The sequence below is a fragment of the Corvus moneduloides genome, chromosome 2 (assembly GCF_009650955.1).
Source record: "Corvus moneduloides isolate bCorMon1 chromosome 2, bCorMon1.pri, whole genome shotgun sequence".
Classification (NCBI taxonomy): domain Eukaryota; kingdom Metazoa; phylum Chordata; class Aves; order Passeriformes; family Corvidae; genus Corvus; species Corvus moneduloides.
The window spans coordinates 21,956,564-21,979,484 of record NC_045477.1 but is presented as its reverse complement, the minus strand read 5'-3'; the positions used below and the strand labels follow the sequence as shown (position 1 = coordinate 21,979,484).

Here is a 22,921-nt window from a genome sequence, read left to right as displayed (position 1 = left end):
ATAAGCCTGAGGACAGCCTGCAGACTGGGAACATAGATGTTCATAACTCTGTTTGGTTGTCTCGTGACAGGCTTAAAGGTGCCAAGTCCATAGCGGAACAGCTTCCAGCCTCTGAATAAGGCAGGCATGAGTAAAATGGGTTATGTTATTTGCACCAGAACTACAAAACCACCAGCATCCCATAAATACGACTCATTTTGTATGTCTAAAAGATGTGCAATAACCCATCCATGACTTTGAGCTCCCATAAAGCATTTCCCTCTTACGGTTTCACATCTAAACATCAAATTACCTGATTCCAACATGCAGGCTGATATTCTTTATATGACAGAAAGACCAGCAGGAGGTGTTCTGCTACAGCTGAGCAGTCCCAGGCCACCTTGGCAAGTAACTTGTGTTGGCTATCCTTTCTAATGTTCTCATAAAAAAGGTCAAGCAACCCTTCCAAACAAAGTGTCTTAACCTCCTTCTAAATGCCTAAGTGAAAATGGTGATAAAAAGTGGCTCCATAAGAATTCTCACTCCTCAGCATCTGACCCCCTGGTAGAGCACATACAAAGGCAATACAGCTTTCTCCTGTATTGCTTGGCTCTCCTTCCTAATCAAAACATAGGTCTAATTCAGATATTTGGATCACTTCACCTTTGGTCTCTTTGGAAAGACATCCAAAAGCATAGTAATTGCTACCATGTTGTTTACACTTCTCTGTTACAAAAAAAGAACATCCCTGCAAATGGCTTTCACTTGGGCAATTGCCTAGGCATTACAGAGTAAATTTATTATTGACCTAGGGGTCAAAATTAATACCCATAACCTCAAGGAGAGATAGCCTCCAATGTAATTTTAGCTCTCCGACAGCCACTCAGTCGATTCTCCTGGGTGGTATGAGGAGGGCAGAACAAATTTACCTTCCAACAAGAAACTTCTTAAAATCAGCTGACCTCTAGATGACTTTTTTCCTCAAACTGGGGTGATGCTGCCTGTTCCCTGGCATACTCCATGTAATGCTGAACAACACAGTTCCTATTGGCATTAAATGAAGTTTTTAGCAGCGCAAGGGTAAGAAAACATCAGTCCATGTAGACCTAAATTATTTTTCATTTGGACCTTGCACTGGGGACATGCTTGGGTAGAGAATCTGCACAACATATAAATATAGCTTTCCAGACTTTGTGTGTGCAGGGAAAGGAAAAGATTGCAGGGGAAGATATTAGCCTCCCCTAGGGAGGGGAGTAGCACCATCCAGGCTTGCATCACTAGACAGTCACTTTGTAGGACAGGCCTGGCAATCTCAACTCACACGAAACAAGTGTGAAGTTATTACTGAAATGTACTAGAATCTGATCACTTCCAAATAAGGCAACATAATTTAAACAAAAAATTTGTTACATGAACAGATCAGATAGACTGAAGAAAACTGTCCCTTCACTGAAAAAAAGCAGATTATGTTTCCCTATGTATTATCATCTTTGTGCTAAATAATTGCTTAATTTACCAACCTGCTTTCTTTTCTTTTTCACAGCAGGTTTGGAATCTGAATCTTGACGTGTTGCTGTCCTGTTATCACTTGCTTTTTCAACAGCTTCATCATCTGAAGGATCTAATCAGAAAAAAAGAAGAGTTCTTGTTACTGTGTTTCAAATCTATCTATCCATCTTTGCATCCAAAAATAGGGATAAAATCTCCAGCTGAAAGGTTGTCACAATAATACAATCTCATGATTGGCAATAGATACAGCTGTAACAAATACATTCTTCTTGCTAAGTTTGCTGAACTTTTTTTCAAAATAATGTTATTTTCTCCTACTAAAACAAGTCTTGCAGATGAAGGAAAAGAAAATCCAAGCAAACACATACAAAAATGCACAAAATCCCCATTCCAACTCCCAAATGCTTTACTGACACATATTAAAGAGGAAAAATTACAAGATAGGTATAATGTCCTATTGTATAAAAATATATGCACATGTTTCCTGCAAGTACATTTTAATTGTGTCTCTTACTTCAGTAATAATTAGACAAAGGTTTGAGCAGAATGTCTGCAAAACTAAAATATGCTTATGTTTTAAAAGACAACTATTTAAATTCAGATGCTTCTACCCATTCTCTTCTTCATCTATCTACAGAGAGACTTCAGGGAAAAAAATAAATGCACAGCAACAGCTCCGTCTAATAGTGTTATACTAGTGCTTTTGATGTATTCAAACACAGACATTTCTGCTGGGGACACTTCCCTGATTATGCCAGAAGCATTATCATCCATCAAACTGAATTAATTCAACTTCTGTAATTGGAATATTTCTGCCCAACAGGTATTCAGTCATTATTGCAATCTCTTGTGTTCCAAAGTTGTAAATTTACAGCTTCAAGATTAAGTTATTTATTTTGAAAAGAGAGGAGTAGAAGGATTTCTTAAGCATCACCCTGAGTACAGATGATATAACTATATCTATGCAATCACTAGTTGTGAGCAGAGTAAACTGATGGCCAGAGAACATGAGAGAGAGAAAATCAGTTATAGCTGGCATTTACACATTCCAGGTCGAAATAGCTACCTACTGAAAAAAAGGTAAGTGAAAGGATATGTGAAAAATACACAAAAGAATTTCAGTGAAAGGTGAGTAAAGGGATGAAAGAGGTGGGGGGAAAGAATCTCTTTTAAGCCACAAATGCAACATTACATATTATGTGGCAACAAGGCAGTGGCTTCGAAAATCCTAATGTGACAGAATGGGTAACAAAATGGATACGTATTTATTCCTGGAAAGATACCACCTCATAATCACTCCTTTTTCCTACCTTGTGTAACAGTCAGCACCCTAAAGTTGGGTTCTGACAGCTGTTAGGAGTTCAAGAAAGTGTAGGAAGTTGAAAGATACTAAAGAAAATCAGTGAATGTTTTAGCAGGTTGGATGCCATTTGTCATGAAATCTTACTTGACATAGATTAGATTCTTGGCAAACCACAAGAGCTTTAGAAAGAGAGCAGCAACTGAGAAGAGAATTTATTTTCTGTTTAGTACAACTAAGAGACTCCTAAGTGAAGAGGGTAGATAAATATGTTAATGAACTTAATTAAGACCAAAATAAATGCCACGGAAGAAATGACAGCACTTGTTTGTATTTCAACATAGGATGAAGACATATTCTGAAATCTTAAAATAGGAATTCACCAAGAAAAGCCCTTGCTTTCCAGCTCTAAAGCAAATGCAGGAATATGTGCAGCAAGTGAACACTACAGCTCAGCTGGCCTATCTGCTTCATTCTCTTTGCAGGCACAGCCTCAGGTCAGAGCTGAATGGACTGTGGCCACACGAGTGCCAGAGCCCATGCAGAAATTACGTGCCTAGTCCTGTGCAGCCCAACACACGGCAGCACGTGAACAGGGAACAAAGAAAGCTCAAAGTTTGTGAGACAAAGTTTTTCCTTACATTACAGGCCAAATATCGTACTCCAGAGGATGTCCAAGCGCTCCTGTACCATATGGCTGTCCCTGCGCAGCAGCAGATCTTTCCTGCCTATTTCTCTCCAGAGTCACTGACCACTTATGACCTCCAGCCACTTTGGAATCTCAGATACAACACTTTGTCAGAAGAACCTGAAAAATCACATCATTCGGCATACTCCAGGAAGTTTAAAAGGTGTCTTGGTAATTCAGTGTTACCACTGGCTATTACCATGGGCTTGTTTCCCTGTGTATCCCTTCCTCTGGCAAATTTATTGTGCTATATTTTAGTAGGGCAGCTTCTGTACTTAAGGACCCATCACTGACTTCAGAGATACTGAAAGTGTGACCAGCTTTAACACACACCAGCTCCACACCCCTGGGGTCTTGGACACACTGCATTGATGCAGGCTGTGGAAAGGTGATATAAATGAAGTACATCAAAGAAATCAGAATTGCCTCTTCGTCCCTCTTCCTCACTGCACTTGAGCCCCAAACCCACTCCAAAATGAATTTGTGCATGTCTCACTGAACTGAACTGCTGTGTGAGCTCTTTCCAATGTTTCACATTGAAAATAAATGAGAACTGCATCAAATAGATTCAGGGAAAGCTGCCTGTGATCTGCAAGCATTCTTTCTGAAATCCCACTTGGCACGCTCTGAAAGGCAAACAGGAGTCGTGCTAGTTTTAAATAACCTCTTCTCTTTCTCACAACTAAAAGACACGCTGCTAGCAATAGCAATCTAAAACTGGACAAATGGTTTCCATGATCTGAAATAGCCTGACAATGTACCACCTGTTCACTGCTCATTTGAGTTTTGGACAGCACTTCATGATGCAATGTCCTCTGTTCTCAGCAAGAAGTGAGAGAAGAGGGCACAGACTCAGACTCAACAAACATCAGCGAAAACAGTTCAAGTTTGAGCATCTTTCTGCAGTACCTGAGCGTTTTTATTTCATACAATGGAGAACTTTGTATCTATTCCAGCCATGTCCCAGGCAGGACAGCAGCTCATCTCAACCTGTAATTGTTTGTGACACCATGACACCTCCTGTGATGACAGGAGCATTTTGTTGCAGGCCTTAAAGTACCACAGGCCAGACTCTGCCAACCATGTTCACATTAAACCATGTACCTTTCTCTGTAAATAGTTACCTTGATGTCAGTGGGTTTATTCACAATATAAATCATAACTTGAAGCAGATAAATGCAGAAGCTCACAGGTCACAAACATGTCTGTAACAGACCAGCACTGTTTGCTCTACTTTGAGGTGTTGAGCTTCCCAGGAGACTACTCTCTGCCAGAACAGGAAAATTCACAAATCCTTCCTTAATAATAAGCTGCTGCAAATGCGGAACCTAATTGATTAATACAAAGTTGACTTTCATCTGGCTTGAGGTGCAAAGAAGCGGGCAGGCAGGCGCTGACAGGACACACTGCTTGGAGGGTGATGCTGTTGAGCACAGCAATTCTCTGCCTCTGCTTTCCTGAGACTTACAGCATTTACACAACCACAAGGTCATCAAAGGCACCAGAACGGTCACAAAATGCTCTCAATATAGAAAAATAAATGGGAATTCCACAACTCTCCAAGTGCTTTGCTTTGGTATTACATCAGCAACATGGCACATACTAACAGGCTTCCCAGTCATGAGGTCTTTATATCTGATCTCATTTTGAACCATGTAAAAATGGAAAAAGCCATTTCTGCTTCACACGCACACACAGACAGACACACAGACAAAGACTTTCTCGTTCATATCAATCACTGTTTAAAATCATCCAGTGCACTGGTTTCTAACTTACAAATTTAATATTAACACATGCATGTATGTCTAAGTACATCAATAGGTGTACTAATTACATACATGTAAACACACATGTTAATATATACACATCTGCATGTTTATACACATTCACATAAAAAAGTACAGAGATATGTAGATAATTTAACAGGTTCCCTTTAATAATCACCTCTATTAACTTACATATTCACAAAGAATACATATTTTTTTTCACTATTTACTATAGTATTTTTAAAGGCAAATAAGACCTTAGTGATATAGGATGTAATGACATGTGCTTTGATGTAAATGCAATTTTGTTCATACAAAATAGCTAGTGCATACAAATTTGCATTTGCTATGCTGATTCACCATTACTTAGACTTCTGACCTTCACATGCCTCTTTTCTACACTGAAATTATTAACATAGGAGTATAGTGACCACAATGTAAATAGTTCATTCCTGTAAGAACCAAGGCTGACTGAAAAAGTTATGACTGAAAATCATCTTAAAATTCTTTGGGAAATACAACCTGTGGTTCAAGCCAGCATATGACTGAAATAAAGATGAAGGCAGCTCACAGAAATAATGGCAATCATGGGAGGCTTGTAACAAGATGAGAACATGATGGAAACAAAAGGAGCTTTTTGAGAGAGAAAGGAGACAAGGTTCTTAGAACTCTTCATAATGTAGGAACAACCAACACATAATTAAAAAGAAAGCTTGGAAATGAAATATGTTCTAAATATCCAAAGATAAGTGAGAGAATAATTTCCACTAGGTGGTTTTTTGGTTTGTTTTGGGTTTTTTTTGTTCTTTGCTTTTTGTTTTTTTTTTTTAATCCAGAAGCAAAGTGAGATCAGGCATCTATTTGGTGTCCAAAAGGCTCCCAGTGACAGAGGCCAGTACAGGACAAGTTCATTTCTTACCACTTAATTAATCTCTGTGACAAAATTTGGAGGGAACCTGTTTTACATGCCCACATGAGAGAATCCCTCAACTTTTATTTGAAGTATTTGCCTGCAGTCAGACACACTCGGGGTCAGAAATCCCTGCTTTTTCCCATATGCTCTCATCAGGGCTATGTATCAGTACTAAACTGGAATTACATGAAAACAAAGGCTGTACAAAATTTATTATGCCCCCCCCCTTCCCCTTTCCTGATTTCCATCCTTCTCTGCCTGTTCTAAAATTGTCTCATATCTGAAACCAGATTTTAAATAAAGCCTCTGTTTTCTACTTTTTAACAAAAAGCTCAGTATGCTGTGGAAACAGGTTTTATACTTGTTATGCTCTCTTTCTAGTTTCAGACATGTTACAGGAAATTATGTGCTTGTATTTATTCTGTCGGTGGGCATAGTTCACAGTTTGGGTGTGCTGTGATGGATTAATTTCAGACTGCTTTTCAAGTGGTATTTTTATTTACTGGTTGATTAAATTGTACTGATCTGTGTACATTAATGGCAGGGGAAAATATTTCTCAGGGCTCCCACCTCTAAATTCAGTAGATTGAAACATATTTGATGCCAATTAAAATGCCAAGTGTGTTGGGCACATCTTGAGACTTAATTGCCATTTTTCTTTGGGAGGAAGGGAGAAGAGGGGCAGAGATGAGGTCAGAGAAAAAAACATTCTGACACTTCCTTATTATTCTCAGTTTTGCTATTAAAAACTGGCCTCAATCTTCAGTGAATCAGATTAAGTAACCTCAAGGTCAATGCACTACTTGGAACTTTTCTCACTGCATTTCTCCTGCGTGTCCCACCAGGTACACACAGTGCAAGGTCAATTAAATTTCCGCAAAATGAAACAGCTGTCAGCAAAATTTGCTCCCAAGTCCCTGCTCATCCTTGCTCAGCTGAGAGGGCTCCTGTTGCCAGCAGAGTTGTGCTGATCACAGTAGTTGGGCTAAAAGTGGCAGTGACAGTGTTTTAACACACCCCTATGGCACCACTCCTCGAGGCAGCAGAGAACACGGGGCTCAGGCAGGTCCTGCCACGCTGCCCACCAGTACCCAAACAACAGATGAGCTCTTTGAAATGCAACAGGCCTGGCTGGTGGGCTAGTTAACTGAGAAAAAAAGGATTAACATACTTCCCTGACAAAAGGGAAAGGTTCTGCCTAGCAGTGGGAGAAGGAGGTACAGAATTCAGCGGTTCACAGCAGCCCAAACGCCTCCCGGACAAATCTCGAATTACTCAGCTGTGTGTCACCAGCACAGCTAACCCCAAAAGGAGGATCTCTTTCATGTCTACCAGGTCAACCCTCTCTGTAGGCAGTGGACAGCTTTGATTTTTCCTGTTGAGGAGCCTAACGATGGCTCAGATACCCTGGAGCCCATGGTGTAAAGCCAACTGGCCAAGCAATAGCTATGAAGCTCTTTTGGGGACTTCCAGACCATGGAATGGCTAAGAATGCACATTTTATTATTAATATGGTTCCTCAGACCAGTTGCTGGCTTTTACCATGGCAATACTTCAAAAATTTCTAGTAAATGAGATAAAACTGCTGGAGACAAAAGTAATCTGTCCTTGGGGAAGATCACCACATAAGCGTTGCATTAAAAATAGCTACGACAGTGTCAGCACCCTTTTATTTTCTCAAATTGCTCTGGCTAAATTAGAAAGGGTCCCCTGACAACTCAAGAAAAATAAGTAATTCTCCCTATCACAGGCATGCATCAAGTGCAGCGAGTGGCACAACTGAGAAATCTAGGTGACACATTACAGAAAAAATCCCCAAACAACAAAACATCTCCTTACCTCCTTGAATATGGATTAGCTAAATCATTTAAAACAGTAGAGTAAGACAAGATTTAGTCTTACAAATCAATACAAGAACACATAAAAGAAATGAAAAAATAGTATTGAATTGTATCAAAAGACATAATACTACAGCTTAGTGGAAAACTTACGCAATTTTTGCAGTTTAGCTTTTGCAAAATGGGCACATGAATCAAATGAAGTGCCTTCATTCATAAGGCCTTAAAATATTTGGGTGTTTTGACCATTTAGAACTAAAGAGGGAACACTGTGAATGCACTGGTACCTGTTGTTGTCACTAGGAAGCACGAAGCTGCGCAGAAAGCTCTGTTGCAGGTTATTACCAGTTAGTAACCATTGCTCTGCCTTTATCAGCCTACTGCAGCAGAGAACAGAGTTGCCTCTCTGCTCAGGCTGAGACAACCTCCATAGGAATTACACGTGGTGCCAATGCTCCATCATCCCAAACCATCCACAGTCCCCACCGTCTGGGCAATTCTGCCTTCCAATCTCTACAAACCAAGGAGTCCTTTCCCAGAACAGGTGCATTCCAGCACAACAGTAAGTTTTGATATCTGCGAGGATGCCTTGAACTGCAGACTTTACCTGCTCCCAAGGTATCTGAAAAAAGATATTTCCAAGTGTGCTTGTGAGGCACACCTGAAGGGCAGACAATGTGCAGCTCAGCACAGTGTCCTACCAAAGAATCAAATGAGCTTCAACTTTGTCCCCACAGGTAACATTCAGAGGGCATAAACTTCACACTCCAGCCAGCCTAAGCCTGTGCCAAGCCAGTCTGTAGCAATTCCCTGTAATAGTTTCTAAGTAGTGCCAAAAGCTTGTACTACATAGTCAAAGACAACATTCTTCTAAAAAGGCAAACCCCTTCCTGGGGCAGTTCAAAAGGCACATCTAGCCCAAACAACTATTTTTGCCTGATAAATCTTGTTATATTCAGTTTAAGGATATTCAGTTTAGGTTCCTCTTCTTTACAGTGATGGATAATTTAAATTAAAACCACTGTCCATTCAAGCAAAAAAGAACAGGTCTTAATGGATTACTATCAAGTTAATTTTCACTATATTCGGATATGATAAAAAATCTTTAGCTCAGAGACATAACTGTCTGCGACGCAAAGGATCTCCCACAATACATTTCTAACAACTACATCTCCCTTTTTTAAAACACTTTAATACTCAAAATAGGTACTTCCAAACTAATTTTTGACACGAGTTGCTGACTGGGAGTGAATTAAAAGACAAAATAAAGGGCATATCAGCGAATAAGACCAGAGGAAATCCTCTGTTGTACACATGTAAGCAGAGAAGAATAAACTTTATATGATCAAGGTTAGGCCCAGATTGTAGTACAGCTACAACCTCACCCTAGTCATAATTTGACTTTTTCATTGTTATATTTTGCCTATAAGACAGAAAGATGGTAGAAAAGCCACAGAATATGACTGATCAGAGGTAAAAAGTAGTAGGCCACTCCCCTTCTAACAAAAATAACTTTTTCACCTGCTAGGTAAAGGTTGAATTTGACATCCCACTGCTGCCTCAGACAATGAAAACAAGCATCACCAAGGTAAGCAAGGGGAACTCAGTAGTCACTTAGTCACTGGAGTTTTAAAACCCATGGTAAGCAAAGGACAAACACAATGATTGACATGATAGGAACATGACAGGTCCTTTTACTGTTTGCCATCCAATTTACTTTCTTCATTATGAGCTTGCCAAGAAAGAGCAAGCAGAGCCCAAAGACACATGAACATTTCAGCACAGCATACAAATCAGTTCTGTTGTTTCTATGCTTCACCAATGGTATCATGAGTGAGGGCTGAGATAACATCCACAAATCACTTCTACTCTTTTGTGCTCTCAAAAACTATCCTTCATGCTGAAACTTCAAATAATCTCCTTATAACTCCAAATGAAATTCAAATGCACATTTCTAGAGAGAGGGGGAGATGGGAGCCTGTTTTGTCTAAGTAGCATGGGGTTTTGGCTATTTTCAAATCTACTGGATGAACATCATAAACATTAACCTTGTAAAAAGAGCTTCTCTTCCTGCTAGATGCCACACATTGCACACCATACAGTCGGTTTAGAAACCACACAAAAGGGTGCTAGCAATACTGTGCAACAGTTTATGCTCCTAAGACAATGCTATCCAACTCTGAAAAGCAGAGGAACAGGGCAAGCCAGGATACAGCTGACCACATTGGAAATGGTCTGAGCCATTGTGGTTTATAATCTCACCTTGTAAATGCTCTATGGGATATTTAAACAACTACAAATGTCTAGGAATTTGGGGTTAATCAAAAGAAAAATCAGTTCACACATATACTAGTTATAGAATGTTTTACTGCGCTGAGGAAGAATCCCACAATTCTGGCTTGAAATAAGTCTCAACCCCAGCACAGGCCATCTGTTGGCCAGGGAGAGGAAACTGCTCTGGAGAGTCAGACCCGACTCATTCCAGAGGAAATGCTACCAAAGAAGGCTGGGCAGTTAAAAACTGTCAACAAATAAGCAGAAAAACCATTCAGAATCATAAGGAAAACACAAGTTAAGAGCTCAGGAAAAGCTAGGCACAAACTAGGGCCTGACCCTCTAGTGCATTTTCCTCTTCATGGTGCAGGCAGAAAAATTAAAGTCATCCTAAAGAAAACTTGAGTGTACACAGCTGTCCAACGAAGCACTTTTCCATCCATTTTGACAAACACATACAACCGCTCTTAAAGCCTTTTCCCTTCTTCCAGGAAGTTTGCATCACTGGGGTTGGTCACGCAACATTTAGAGCCCTGAACACATGAACAGCACCACTCTATGAAAGCCTCCCCAAAGATTAACTCCCTGCCCAAACCCAACCACTGTATTACTTGTATGAGGAAGAAATCACTCCTTCTCCACAATACTCCTATGGGAGAAGTGCATGTCACAGTTCCTGGCAAAGTATGACTATTTCTGTGCTTTAAGACCCACCAAGCACCGTGATTCCTTCTAAGACCTACCCATCTATAATGTATGGAAGCTGCTGTTTGCTGCACAGGGTGAAAAGCTGGTGAAAAAGAGGGTAAAAAGTATACTCCTCATGCTGGGGAGGAGTATATGGTCCCTCCTTTATCCTCATCACCTTCATGGTCTGAACAAAGGGATCTACGGTGAATTCAATATCCTAGCACTAGAGAGAGGGGTAGAATTGGCAGTGGCACTGAGGAGCTGGAATTGGTGGTTGGTATGGTTCTCATGAGGGTACCACCCAGGAGCACAGACAGCACAATGCCATCCATCTTTAATGATGCCGGTGACCCATATATTCAGAATTTCCCTACTTACACACTGCTAGTGTGCTATTCAATATACACCTGGAGGTGGACTTTTCCCTTTTTCAGGTCCTCTCTTCAAAATCAAACACCAGCATTCTTCATTTGTTATAATATTAACTTCTGACAAACACTTATTCTTGTTAATGAGGAAGAAACAGGTAAACTGGGAGGAAAGATGAACTTGGATAAATCCATAAAACTACTTAATGGGTAGGGTCTAGCCTAGGTCTGACTATGAGCAAGTTTTAGCCAGGAATGTAGCATGGTCCCAGATGTGATGTCCCCCTTAATACTGCCAGTGATTTGTGCTTTTTTACTGTTCTCTATATTGGGAAGCAGCTGTGGCTCACAGCTGTAGTTCTTGCTGTAAGGGTAGCACAGAGAGTCTGGCTGATCCTGTGCACTTCAAGTCTATAGATCATGATAAAATTACACAGTGGAACTTGCCAAAAATAGTAGGCTGCAATTAAAAAGGATATATAGCACACTTCACAAAAACTTAACAGCACAAATTATTGTTCACAGATACACATTGCTACTTTACTGACTACTGGTACCATTCCCACCTTTTTTGCTCATGGATATTTTGCAGACATATCTGTAGTATGCAGTTATCACAGCCCTGATTTTGCTCAGGTTTTCTCTGAGTATGGAAAACTGCATGCATGCATATAACGTGGAATACACTCAGATAGATGTCACCACCAAATAATATATCCCACTGAAGAACAATATTGCAGTCTTTTATCCCAATTCTCCTACCCATCTTTACACACAACATGAGAGTTGACATTTTGAGCTGCTCTGATTTCTGCAGCTTTTTTTTATTTAGAAGCCTTCATATGACATAGAAGTATCAGGTCCCATTTGACAGAGTATCAGGTTGACTCATATCAAGTTAAACTCTCCTTCAGGCTAAGAACAAAATACCCTGACATGTTGCCACATAGAGTTAAGAGTGGCAAATTCTCTGGATTATAAAACATCTGTTGAAAACCAGTTCCCTGTCTAAGGCACAAGGGTTATGTTTCTATGCCTCTTACTTTTTGCTTCCTTCTCCTCTCCATATACTACAGATTTCTCTGCAGTTTGATCTCTGATATTGCAGGTTCTCATCCCCTTTCAAGCTATCCTAGTATCTCAGATTTATATGGTACTAGAATATACATTTGTGGATTTAGATCACTTTTCCAAAAAGTCTTTCTTACTATAAGAGCGAATGAAAGGAGGGATCACTTTTTACAGTCAGAAGCATTTAGGGAAATACTGCACACTCTGATGCATTAAGGTTTTTGAGAGGAGGAAAGGCATCGGGCTTGTCATCTATGTCAGTGCTCTCTACTTAAGACTAACAATTACAATGCAATCTCTCATCTGTACAGGGCATTTGTGAACTGACATTCAGCTCATTTGTTTAAATGATCAAATAAAGCACATTATGAGTCAATCAGTTCTAACTCACCAGGAAAATAAGAGCTCATACCTAAATTCATTTGCTGCAAGCAGATGGTGGATTGCTTTTCTGTCCCTTTGTGCTGCAGTCCTGTTCTCTTAGATCCTCTCTTCTAAGAGAGGGACATACTGGGAGGTCAGTTTTCTGACAAGGTCATCTGCCTTCAGAGTATGAAGAGAATTGCACAGAAAGTGGGTTGGGCTATATTTAGAGTTTGGTCCAACTCCGTGCCAAGGTCCCCCCCGCTGTCTCTCTCTTGCAGCACCGTCTCAGGTTTATTCTTGCAGATTCTCAGCCCACAGAACACGAGGATAGGAAAGTAGCACTGAGCTACTGCTGGATTGAGGTTTTTTGCAATTTGCTAAAAACAAGTGGATCAGCAGTTCAGATGAGAACTCCTTAAATCCCTCACTCTTCTAGTCCTTATCTTTCGTTATTTAAGTGGATTTTCCCTTTTCAGTTGAATAAGGAGAGGAAACTGCCTGGGATAGAGCAAAAAGACTCTCCTGAGATAAGGTAAGATTGCTTCATTTTTGTATTGTCATTGTAATTACAGAGCAACTGGATCAGATATGCTTTTTCTGCAACACTAGTTCTGCATGCCAGCATTAAGGGTATTTTTGGATAATGCAATGCTTCATGTAAAAACATCAATTCTCATTATCACTGTCCATAGGAAATGGGAAGATAAAAGGATATCAGCATGTGCAATAGAATACACACTATTTGCTTTTTACCTGCCAAAATTACTGTAAAAAGCACACAGCCATGCTGATAGACTGTATCATTCTGAAAATGAGAGAACCCCATATGTGTGGCTATATGCACACTGATTACATATACAGGCATGCATTTAGATGTGCTGAGTGATGTTTTAGCCCACGTTATTTTGTACATTATGAGTGAGTATGGCATCAAGTTTGTGATATAGGGCTTGCTATGGCACAGATATAAGCAAAAAAATAATAATTAATAAAGGAACACGTGCTCAAATCCCTTTATAGTTCCAAAGAAGTTGCTCAGCTCCAGAGTACAGGCAGTATTACAGATCATATTGTATTTGGTTTCCTTCCCACTGTGTGCTGTACACTGGTTCAGCACTGCTTCTCCTTTTAAAAACACACATGGCTCAACATTTTCCTCAGCACCATTTTAAACTGTTGTGATTCTTAAGGAAAAAAAGCCCTGGGCAGAATACATCACTGCATACCTGTCTGTAAAGAGATCCTAGCACACTTCAGGTCACATGGGCATCATGATACTCTAGTGTGGATCCAGCATGAGGAGAATGTTGTCATGTAAAGACACTCTGGAGCCATGGATTTAGCACTGGCACACACACACACTTTCTAATGCAACATGACCACAGCAAGCACACAGGAATGGTAACCTGAAAATATTGGGTAGAAAGATCCACTTGATCCAATGGTTGAAACACCGATGGGACAGCACCAAAATGTTCTTCACAACATAATCACTACATAAAAGTCTTAGCAGAAGCAACTGAAGAAAGGCAACTATATAGGGATTCTGGATTAAAAGTAAGCAAAGAGCAAGAGAGGTCACCAAGTCACTGGGAGTTCAGCTAAAGTGACTGGGTGAGTTACTGTACTTATTTTGGGTGGTCTTGTTTTAATATAGCTGCTGGTTAAACAATGCCATACATCAGGCTGTAAAAAATTCTAAGTTGGCAAAAGTCTTATCTGCTGAAAAAACTTCTGATTTTGCTTACTCTCAACTATGCATAAGATCATCTTATCATTCTTTGCTTCTGATTTTGCTTAGTAATTTATTCTTGGAGTCTTGAGTGTTAAGTTTATTTGAAAGATGCAGTAAAAACCACCCATTTCACACAAAATACCTTCCTAGCAGTCCTAAGACTCTTTAACCAATGAAAATTATGGTAGCATGCCATGGAACCAACTTGGGCTGTGTTGCGTGTGATAATTCAGACTTGTCCAGAAGGTTTATACTGTGAGGACTTGAAGAAGAGGCTGTTAAAGGAGTGTTACTGAAGTACTGCAATTGTATTTATCAAATTCATCAGCAAGTAAAAGGCTTCACAGTATAAAAGCACCTAGTGCAGTCTAGGATTCGAACAATCTGTTATAAACACTTGTTATACAGTGATAGAAAAGGGCAAAAATTTGTCTTTATAATTTTTAGATGTTCAGGTTTTGCCTTAAGTTATTGCTTAATGAATCAACTTAGTTTTTGTGACACTTTGTGGTAGGTACTATTCTCCATTTGCATGTGGGAAAATATTACTTACTCCCCCATCAATACTAAAGACATTAGGGATGTAGGGTTGGCTTAAAGCAGTAGTGACTGAGCTTACTAATGCAGCATTCCCAAAGATGCCCCTGGCAGATGGACAGGAGCAGTGCTGCATCACAGACAGGCAGACAGGGACTGGCTTGTTTTGAAGGGAGGGTCATCACACCTTCCCCACAGGAGCTGAGCCTCAAATGTGTCTGTCACCCAAACTGGTGGGAGGTTTGTTGACATAGGGATGAAAGGATGACAGCTTTGGAAAATGGCAGTATGATGATGAATATGAGCATGGCATTACCAAAAGAAGCTAAAAAGAAGTACATCTGAGTGAACAGGCCTCATATTCTAAGGCAGACAAACCTCAATCTGCTTCTAACCTCTTTCTGAGGCCAAGCCTACTCGGTAGGATCTTCCTCTTTCTATTCTCTCCTCATAAAACTCCATTAAAAAATTCCAGCACCATGAACTAGCTTTGTCTTGCCAAGGTGTGGTCTTCAATGGGCACAATATGTCCATTCTAATGGAGACCACCACAGAAGGGAAAAAATTAAAAAATAAATAAATAAAAAGGAGGAAATTTATTTTTTCTCCTCTAATGTACAAAAGAAAGACTGAAACCCTTCATTTCTATTGGGACTGGTGGGACTGATGGGGCTGAAACCCACTTTCCTCCCTTGTGATGGGAGGGCATGGCTCTATATATTGAATGACACGTCCAAGGCTGTGGAGGAGGAGGAAGGCAAAGCTCGGCTGATGATGTATGCTGCCAGCTGGCCAGGCAAAACTCCAAGGGGACATTCACTCACTCCTTGCTTTGGCACTGTCCCCCTCAGCTGACAGGTGTAAGCAGGGCCAGAGCCAGATGGGTAAATCCAAACAGTGCCAGGGGGATAAGTCCCACCAGCAGTCAGATCCCCTTCTCTACTCACTGTACTTATGTTCTGCCTTGGGGGCTTTCTTCTGGTGCAACCAAACAACAAACAATCCTGGGATCTTCCTCCCTCCCTGCCAAGCTGAACACACAGAAACAAGCTGAGATTTTGGGGAAAGTCAAAGCATTCAAACTGAATTCAAAGCAGTCAAACTGAAACAAGGACCTTTAGCAAGAGGTCCTGTCAGGTGCTACAGCACCAATGCTACACAGCTCTGCAGTCAATCTGCAGGACCCAAGATTCACCTCCATCCACCACCATCAATGCACAGCTAGTGCTGCAGCCAGCATCCAGGCAGGGACACCCAAAGGGGACTGGAAGAGTGTGAGAAGGGTAAAGGTGGCACCTGGAGTCACTCTGTGAGTACTTGGGTACAGCTCTATGTGTATACTTGCATAAGACAAGGGAGGAACACAGCATTTGGTAAGAAAACAGGTTGCTACAACTGCTGAAGGAGCTCTGCCTTAAACCCTGCACTGAAATTTTCTTTCAAAACCTTTAGTGACTACTGCAACAACTTCTGAATATACTTTCCAGGAAGGGATGGAAGATGATATGCCAACACATGCTGTATAGGAAAGAGAGATACTTACAGACACAGAAAAATCACAAAGCTATAATTAAGCAAACAGTTACTTAAATAATTATAGTCATTCTGCTAAACAGTACTTTCCCCTGAGACTTACTCGTAACCAGGACAGGGAAAGAAATCAAAGTTCATACTCACAAGCAGCCACATACCCCCAACCTTTGTCTGACCTGCTTTTGCAAATCCATCTCTCAAAAATAGCAAGGAAAAACCCAACAACACAACTTTTCCATAGGGTGCCCTGCTGTATTTTGCTCTCTGTGCACCAGCGGTAGAGTGATATCTTGTTGCAGAAAACAGTCTGCCCTGAGGTGAGGAATAGACTCATCATCTGCATTTTCTTTCAGTCTGATACAAGTGTTGGGACTGACAGAAGGATCTCAAACGCTGGTTTTCACATCTTGCATTAAGAATATTACTTTTAACTGTGGTAAATTTACTGTTGACTACTAAAAGCACAAAAAATCTTCATGCTCACAACTAAGCACAGTAAGGCACAGAACAAGAAATCCACTGGAACACTGAGGTACTCTTCAGGCCTGCAGTACCACGCTGCTTGGCAGGTGCAAGTACCAGCTCTAAACTCAGGAAAACTGCCAGCAGACCACAGTCTGCTACACTCAGTGCCCTACTTCTTGCCCAGACATCCTTGTGGTCCCACTCAGTACAATTTTCTGGGTCTCAGTCCTTACTTTGGTGATTATTCAGGATGGGTATACAACCAATTTGTGTGAGAAGATGAGGGTTGTCAACTTTAAGACGATTTCCAATGCCAATCCCACCTATACAATGTGGCATTAAGCTATGCAGGAAGAAACTTGGATTATTCAAAACTAACACAAATTTCTTATCTTCTGTTACATAAGCCTAACTTCATTCAATCGCAGCAAATTCACAGTGACCACTACTGATACCAAAATGCCACAGAAAGTAATCCAACAACACTTGAGTTCTTTTGTCTCAAAAACCAGAGAGTGAAAGTGCATATAGACAGCTGCAAAACTGTAAATTACAATTTTACATAAAATGAAACATAGTCCTGTTAAAAGAAATCCTTGGAGGTGAACTTTCCTACTTTTCACTCATAACCAGCTTTTTAGTATACCAGTCTGATCTGCAGGCATTCACTTCAACGGGAGAACAGCATCCAAGCCCTAGCATGCAAATAACATTGCAAAAAAATAAAAATCAGTATTTTTATTTTAGCATAGTCCTCATGCACTTTTCTTAACCACTAATAATACTAAAGGTGAATAAAAGAATGAAAGATGAATAAAAATCTCTAAATGGATGTAAAATAATTTAGATACTCTCCCTAAAGAAACAATTTAGAAATCATGTACGAAGTACAGTAAAAATAGGCATTTTACATCATCTTGTCAGTCTTTAAGAACACTCAATTTAAATAGCAAATGAGCAGCAGCCACTCTTCCTGTCACTGCGTTTTCTTCTGCTAACACAACGCTTAGAGATGTCATCCAATGCAATTTGATGTGCGTCCCCTCTCACAACACCTGCCTAAAAAAGGGGGAAGGCAAGGAAGTCCCACTTGGGAAGAAAGTGAGACTGTACAGGATGAGCTTGTCAGTATGCGAGAAAAATGAAGGGTTGAGATGATGTGTCAGGGCTTGTGTGCTCGAGCACCTGCTATTCCTGTGCAGTTCCTCTCACTCAACCAAGCCCAGGGGCTGCACATTCCCTTGCTGTACATTCACCCACTCACCAGCACCAACCCACTTAGAAGGAGAGACAACCAGACTGCAATGGAGGCTCCACACAGATGAGTAGACACCAAGAGGTTGAAATTATATGACCTTTCTTGCAACTTGAGGCTCCTGAAGGGGGAAAAACAGAGCCTTTGTTCCCCCTCACACTATCTTTCATCTGACTTCCAGCTGTCTGAGGTGGACAGCATGTAGTCTAATTATAGGTTTGTTGAGTCTTCCCAGAGACTGGCTCCTTACGTGGGCAAAGAATTTCACAAGTCTCTTTGGGAGCATAGATATTCCTCCATTTTAGACTGCCCCATCACAAATGTACAAGGCAGGTTTCCCTTCAGCTTCGCTCCTTGATACTGAAATTAAAGGAAGAAATGCCAGGCTTCATCAAACAGTGCAGGGTATGGAGCAGTCACTGCAGAAGGTCCAGCTAGCCTCTTCTCTACTCCTTTCCTGTGACATGTCACTTAAATAGAGCTGTTAACATTGAAGACATTTTTATTATTAAAACTGCAAAGCTGTCACAGGTACTAAGCAGTCAATATTAAACTTCACAATTGTTGATGAGGTACTACATAGATGAGTAGATACGCTGTGTTTCCTTTGTGTAAATGCCCAGTGCACGTGGTCAGAGGAGGGAATTCTAGAGGATTTATTTGGATGGAAGTCAGGTGTATGTATGTGCTTTGTTATACTGAAGAGCTTGGGAGTATGCATTGAGAGGGACTCATCTCAGGGGGACTGCTTAGCCTTTAGCAAACCACTAGCACTTCTTCCATCTCAGTTTGTCTTACTGCAGAAAAGTAAAAAAAAAAAATAGAAATACCCCTTAATGGGGTGTGTTGGAGCCTAAATTACACATGCAAAGTTCTATGGGATTCTGGAAGTGCTATAGGAGAATATAATAGTTGTTTATTATATTCTGACAGAAAGGACATGAAATCCCTTTCTTTAACCCTTGAAAAAGCAAGAGTGTTTTTAGAAGTATTTTTGAGAATCTAAACCAGTTGTATTCAGATCATTAATATGAAGAACAAGCTTGGGGCTCACTCTGTCAGAGCCACAATTCAGTAGGATGCATTTTGATTCTGAGTTACAATCTCCAGGTTCCAGTATTGACAGCTACCATCAAAGGCTTCTTTGTCATGTCTTTGCTATTCAGCAGCTTCTGGGAGAGCGCCCTGACACGACACAAGAGAATGATAAGGGTTAGCCTTATCCAGAGGGTTTCACTACCGCATCCAGCTCAAGGACAAACTGCTGACAGGCTCTGCAAAGCTGGGGTCAGAATACACATGGTGTGGGAGAGACAGAAGCAGTGCTTTATCTAGCTCCTGAAGCCTGAACTCTGGAGACAGCCTCGTAAGGCAGATGTCCTCTGGCATCCTGTACCAATTCACATGATGTGAATTCTTCCTTCGAGACCCTGGTGGGAAATGCAGTCTCCTCCTTGTTGATTTAGTGCAGGACTGCTGACAAGGAAACCCTGTGCAGCAGAACACTACCCACAGCACAACAGGGATGAGACAGGCAGCACATCTGCAGAGGGAGATCGGCACCTTAGCCAAAGTTACAGAAACCAGCAATTGTAACATATTCCACATCTTACAATATGGGAAACAGCATAACCCTCACATCAGAGATACTTTGTCTCTTACTGTTTGTCTTCGGGAGAATAAAGAACAGCTATGTATAATTAATGATATCAAACAGAGCCCAGCATAGCAATAAAACCCCCCAAACAATAAACCTAAGTACTGTCATGGTCATTTCATCCTTTTGGTTTTGGGGTTTTTTTTAAACTGAAGTAATTACTTAGCTCAGCTATGGTCAGGACTGGAAGGCTACACCAGGACTGTAATGAAGGTATAACCCTGGGGAGCAATTTTGATTATAGTGAAGGTTTCAGCTGACTACATTTTAATTAATCTGAGTAGTACAGCACTCTGAATCCCCAGATATGCCACATCAATTTGCAGACTAACATGACTCATTTTACAGCATATTTTAACATTGCTCTAATAAATTCTTCAATGGTCCGTTTAAGTCTCAGAGGTAATCTAATTTCTTTTCTATTTTTATTATAGAGGCTTTCAAAAGGCATTTCAACTATATATCACTAAAATCATGTGGCTGTGGAATGCCAAATATAGCATCAGAAACCAAATACCTCTTCAATACTTATATTAGTTAAAAGCACGAAGACATTCCTAATTACAAAAGAAGGGGTTTTTTTTGTATTTTGTAAAAGCATTTTAATTTAAAATACGTTTCTATTATAATAAAGATGAGCCACAGTAGCATTTGGTTAAAAAGCTCAGCAGTGAACTAGCATAATAATAAGAGTAACATGACAAGATAAAATCAGGATGTTCAGGGTTCAACACATTGTGCAGTGTCATATACATTTTCTGTATCACCCAGGCTTAAGGGAGTCATGCTTAAAGCCTGACAAAACATGCATAAAAACACATGGCAAAGGAAGAACCAGATCTAAATATAAGCAAGTTTTAGCTAATACATCATAAGACCCATAAGATGATGTCATTTATATCTTTAAATTCAGTAATTTTCCTGTGCATTCTTCTCTGCATCATGAATTTACCAGTGTTTTGCTACTGTATGGAAATGAAAATGTTAAACTGCCCAGCACTCTCCCCATTTCTTCTGAGACACTGCAGTCCCCAGTATCAGTTAAATGTGACCTGCAGAGATGGCTGTACACTGTCCCCATCCAGCAGCAGTAGTAGATACCAAACCTTCCTCCAAGAGGGATGTAAAAACCAGAAAAAGATCCAGACAATGGGAAAGAACCAGGAAAAACCCTGAAGACAGTATTCAAGCAGAAAGGGCTAAACCCAAGAGAAGGGCAGCCAGCATACACCACTGAAGCCAGTGGCAGGAAAGGGAATGAGGGCAGGAGGTGTGGGGCTCTGGTTCTGAGTCAGAATGCTTCTCCTTGTCATGTAGAAAATGCTTTGTTTCCTGCAAAACCCAACCCTCTTCCCTTCTCAGCACGGTGAGCTGCTGCACCCCCTGCTCAGTGCCTGGACAGTCATGGTTCCTTGGTCCCTGCTAGTGTTTCCACAGGGGTGGAAACACATTTGTTCCCGGCAGCTCTCACCTCTGTGAAGGGGTACCAAGCCCTCCCTGCTACACCACCAGGCCAAATGCAGCACAAATCTACCAGCTGTTCATTGTTGTTACCTAAATCTTTTGAAAAGACAGGCACTGAAGAGGCTAGGGGAAAGAAAGAGAAGTAAATTCACATGTCCCTTACCCCAGTGTATCCATAAAGCTGACAAAACACAACCCAAATAAAATAAAATATGAATTAGATTAGTTTTCCAGGGTGAAACTGTTCTGTGCAGGATAAGAAAGCACATCTCACTTTCGTGCAGAAGCAATGGATTTCCTTTGACAGCAGGCGAGGTACAGACCTATGCTCACATCTCTAGCAAGGCATCCAGTTCATTATCTTCTGTTTGCTTCTAGCCCAAGAGTACCACAGATACTCTATTTTACAGTTGCCATTACCCCAACCATTACAGTAATCATTTGTTACAGTAAATAATCACAGAATTGGGTAAAGGCAATGGCATTCTCTGGAGCATGTAAAGTTATTCCAGGCTGGAAACCAGTCATTCATGCCTAGGAGTAATTGTTTGTGAAACCAATGCTTGAAGAGCTTGGACTGCAAACCTCAAAAAAAAAAAAAAAAAAAAAAAAAAAAAAAAAAAAAAAAAAAAAAAAAAGCATCAATTACCACAGGGCACAAAACCTGATCTTTTTATTTGGAGAGGCAGATTTGCAAGCCTCAGTCATTTTAATTCTTTTTTTTTATTTCACACTCGGCAACCAACCGAGTATTTAGTTCAGGTTTCAGAAGAGCTTGAGTGATGTATTTAACACCCACTGGGTACACCACCACTTACACCGTGTCCAAGCCAGCAGGAAAGGAACAGCTGCTATTGCTCTCCCTGCCTCAGGTTAAGCACTAGGACTGGGAACCCCTCACCACGAATGTGTGAAAATACCAGCACTCACATGCTGCAGCCTCCAGTGATCTAGAATTCCCCTCCTAATTTTCTGTTCTTCACTCATGCCATATCTCTTAATTGCATCCAAGGATGTGGAAAGGTAAATAACATGGTGCACTTAACTCGGGCTGACCCTAAAAGCTGCTTCAAAACTGTGAGCTTGGGCAGATCCTAGCCAGGACCTCAGAAGTGAGCCCAAAAGAGCTTGAGCCTACAAAGCCTTATCACTCCATGGCTCTGAACAATATTCTGGCTGATAAAAAAGGTATAAAAGAGATAGGTCAAAAGCCTCCAACCTGCATACAGCACAGAAAGCATTCATGAGATCAAACAATTCTCAACTTCCAAATCAAAAATGGGAAGCAGAAGTCACTGCAGAGGATTTAAATTTAAAAAACTGCTGCTGTTCTTACTTGTTGGTCAAGACTTGTGTTAGAATGTATTTTACTAAGCTCACTTGTAATCTGCTACACAAGGGTGAAACAAACTTCCTTCTACTGTATTCTTGTGTTCAGTTGTGGAGTCATTTTTCTAAGAGAGTTTTGAAGTGTACAGACCCAGGAGTTGGACATGATCACACATCCATAGAT

General features: G+C 40.6%; 2 protein-coding genes across 8 annotated transcripts in view; one reads left to right on the top strand and one right to left on the bottom strand.

Moving 5' to 3' along the window:
• CMSS1 (cms1 ribosomal small subunit homolog) overlaps positions 1–22,921 on the bottom strand; it is a 225,558-nt gene that overhangs the window by 20,441 nt on the left and 182,196 nt on the right. For 2 of the 4 annotated variants that reach the window (XM_032098426.1, XM_032098428.1), the window contains one exon: positions 1,500–1,600. In XM_032098426.1, coding sequence (XP_031954317.1) covers positions 1,500–1,600 — 101 coding nt within the window. Of the gene's footprint in view, positions 1–1,499; positions 1,601–12,787; positions 12,992–22,921 lie in introns of those variants that run through there. The other 2 variants (XM_032098427.1, XM_032098429.1) reach the window with 2 other exon arrangements.
• FILIP1L (filamin A interacting protein 1 like) overlaps positions 13,041–22,921 on the top strand; it is a 189,419-nt gene continuing 179,538 nt past the window's right edge. For 2 of the 4 annotated variants that reach the window (XM_032098414.1, XM_032098413.1), the window contains exon 1: positions 13,041–13,294. The gene's annotated coding sequence lies outside the window, so the exon portion shown is untranslated. The remainder of the gene's footprint in view (positions 13,295–22,921) is intronic. The other 2 variants (XM_032098412.1, XM_032098415.1) reach the window with 2 other exon arrangements.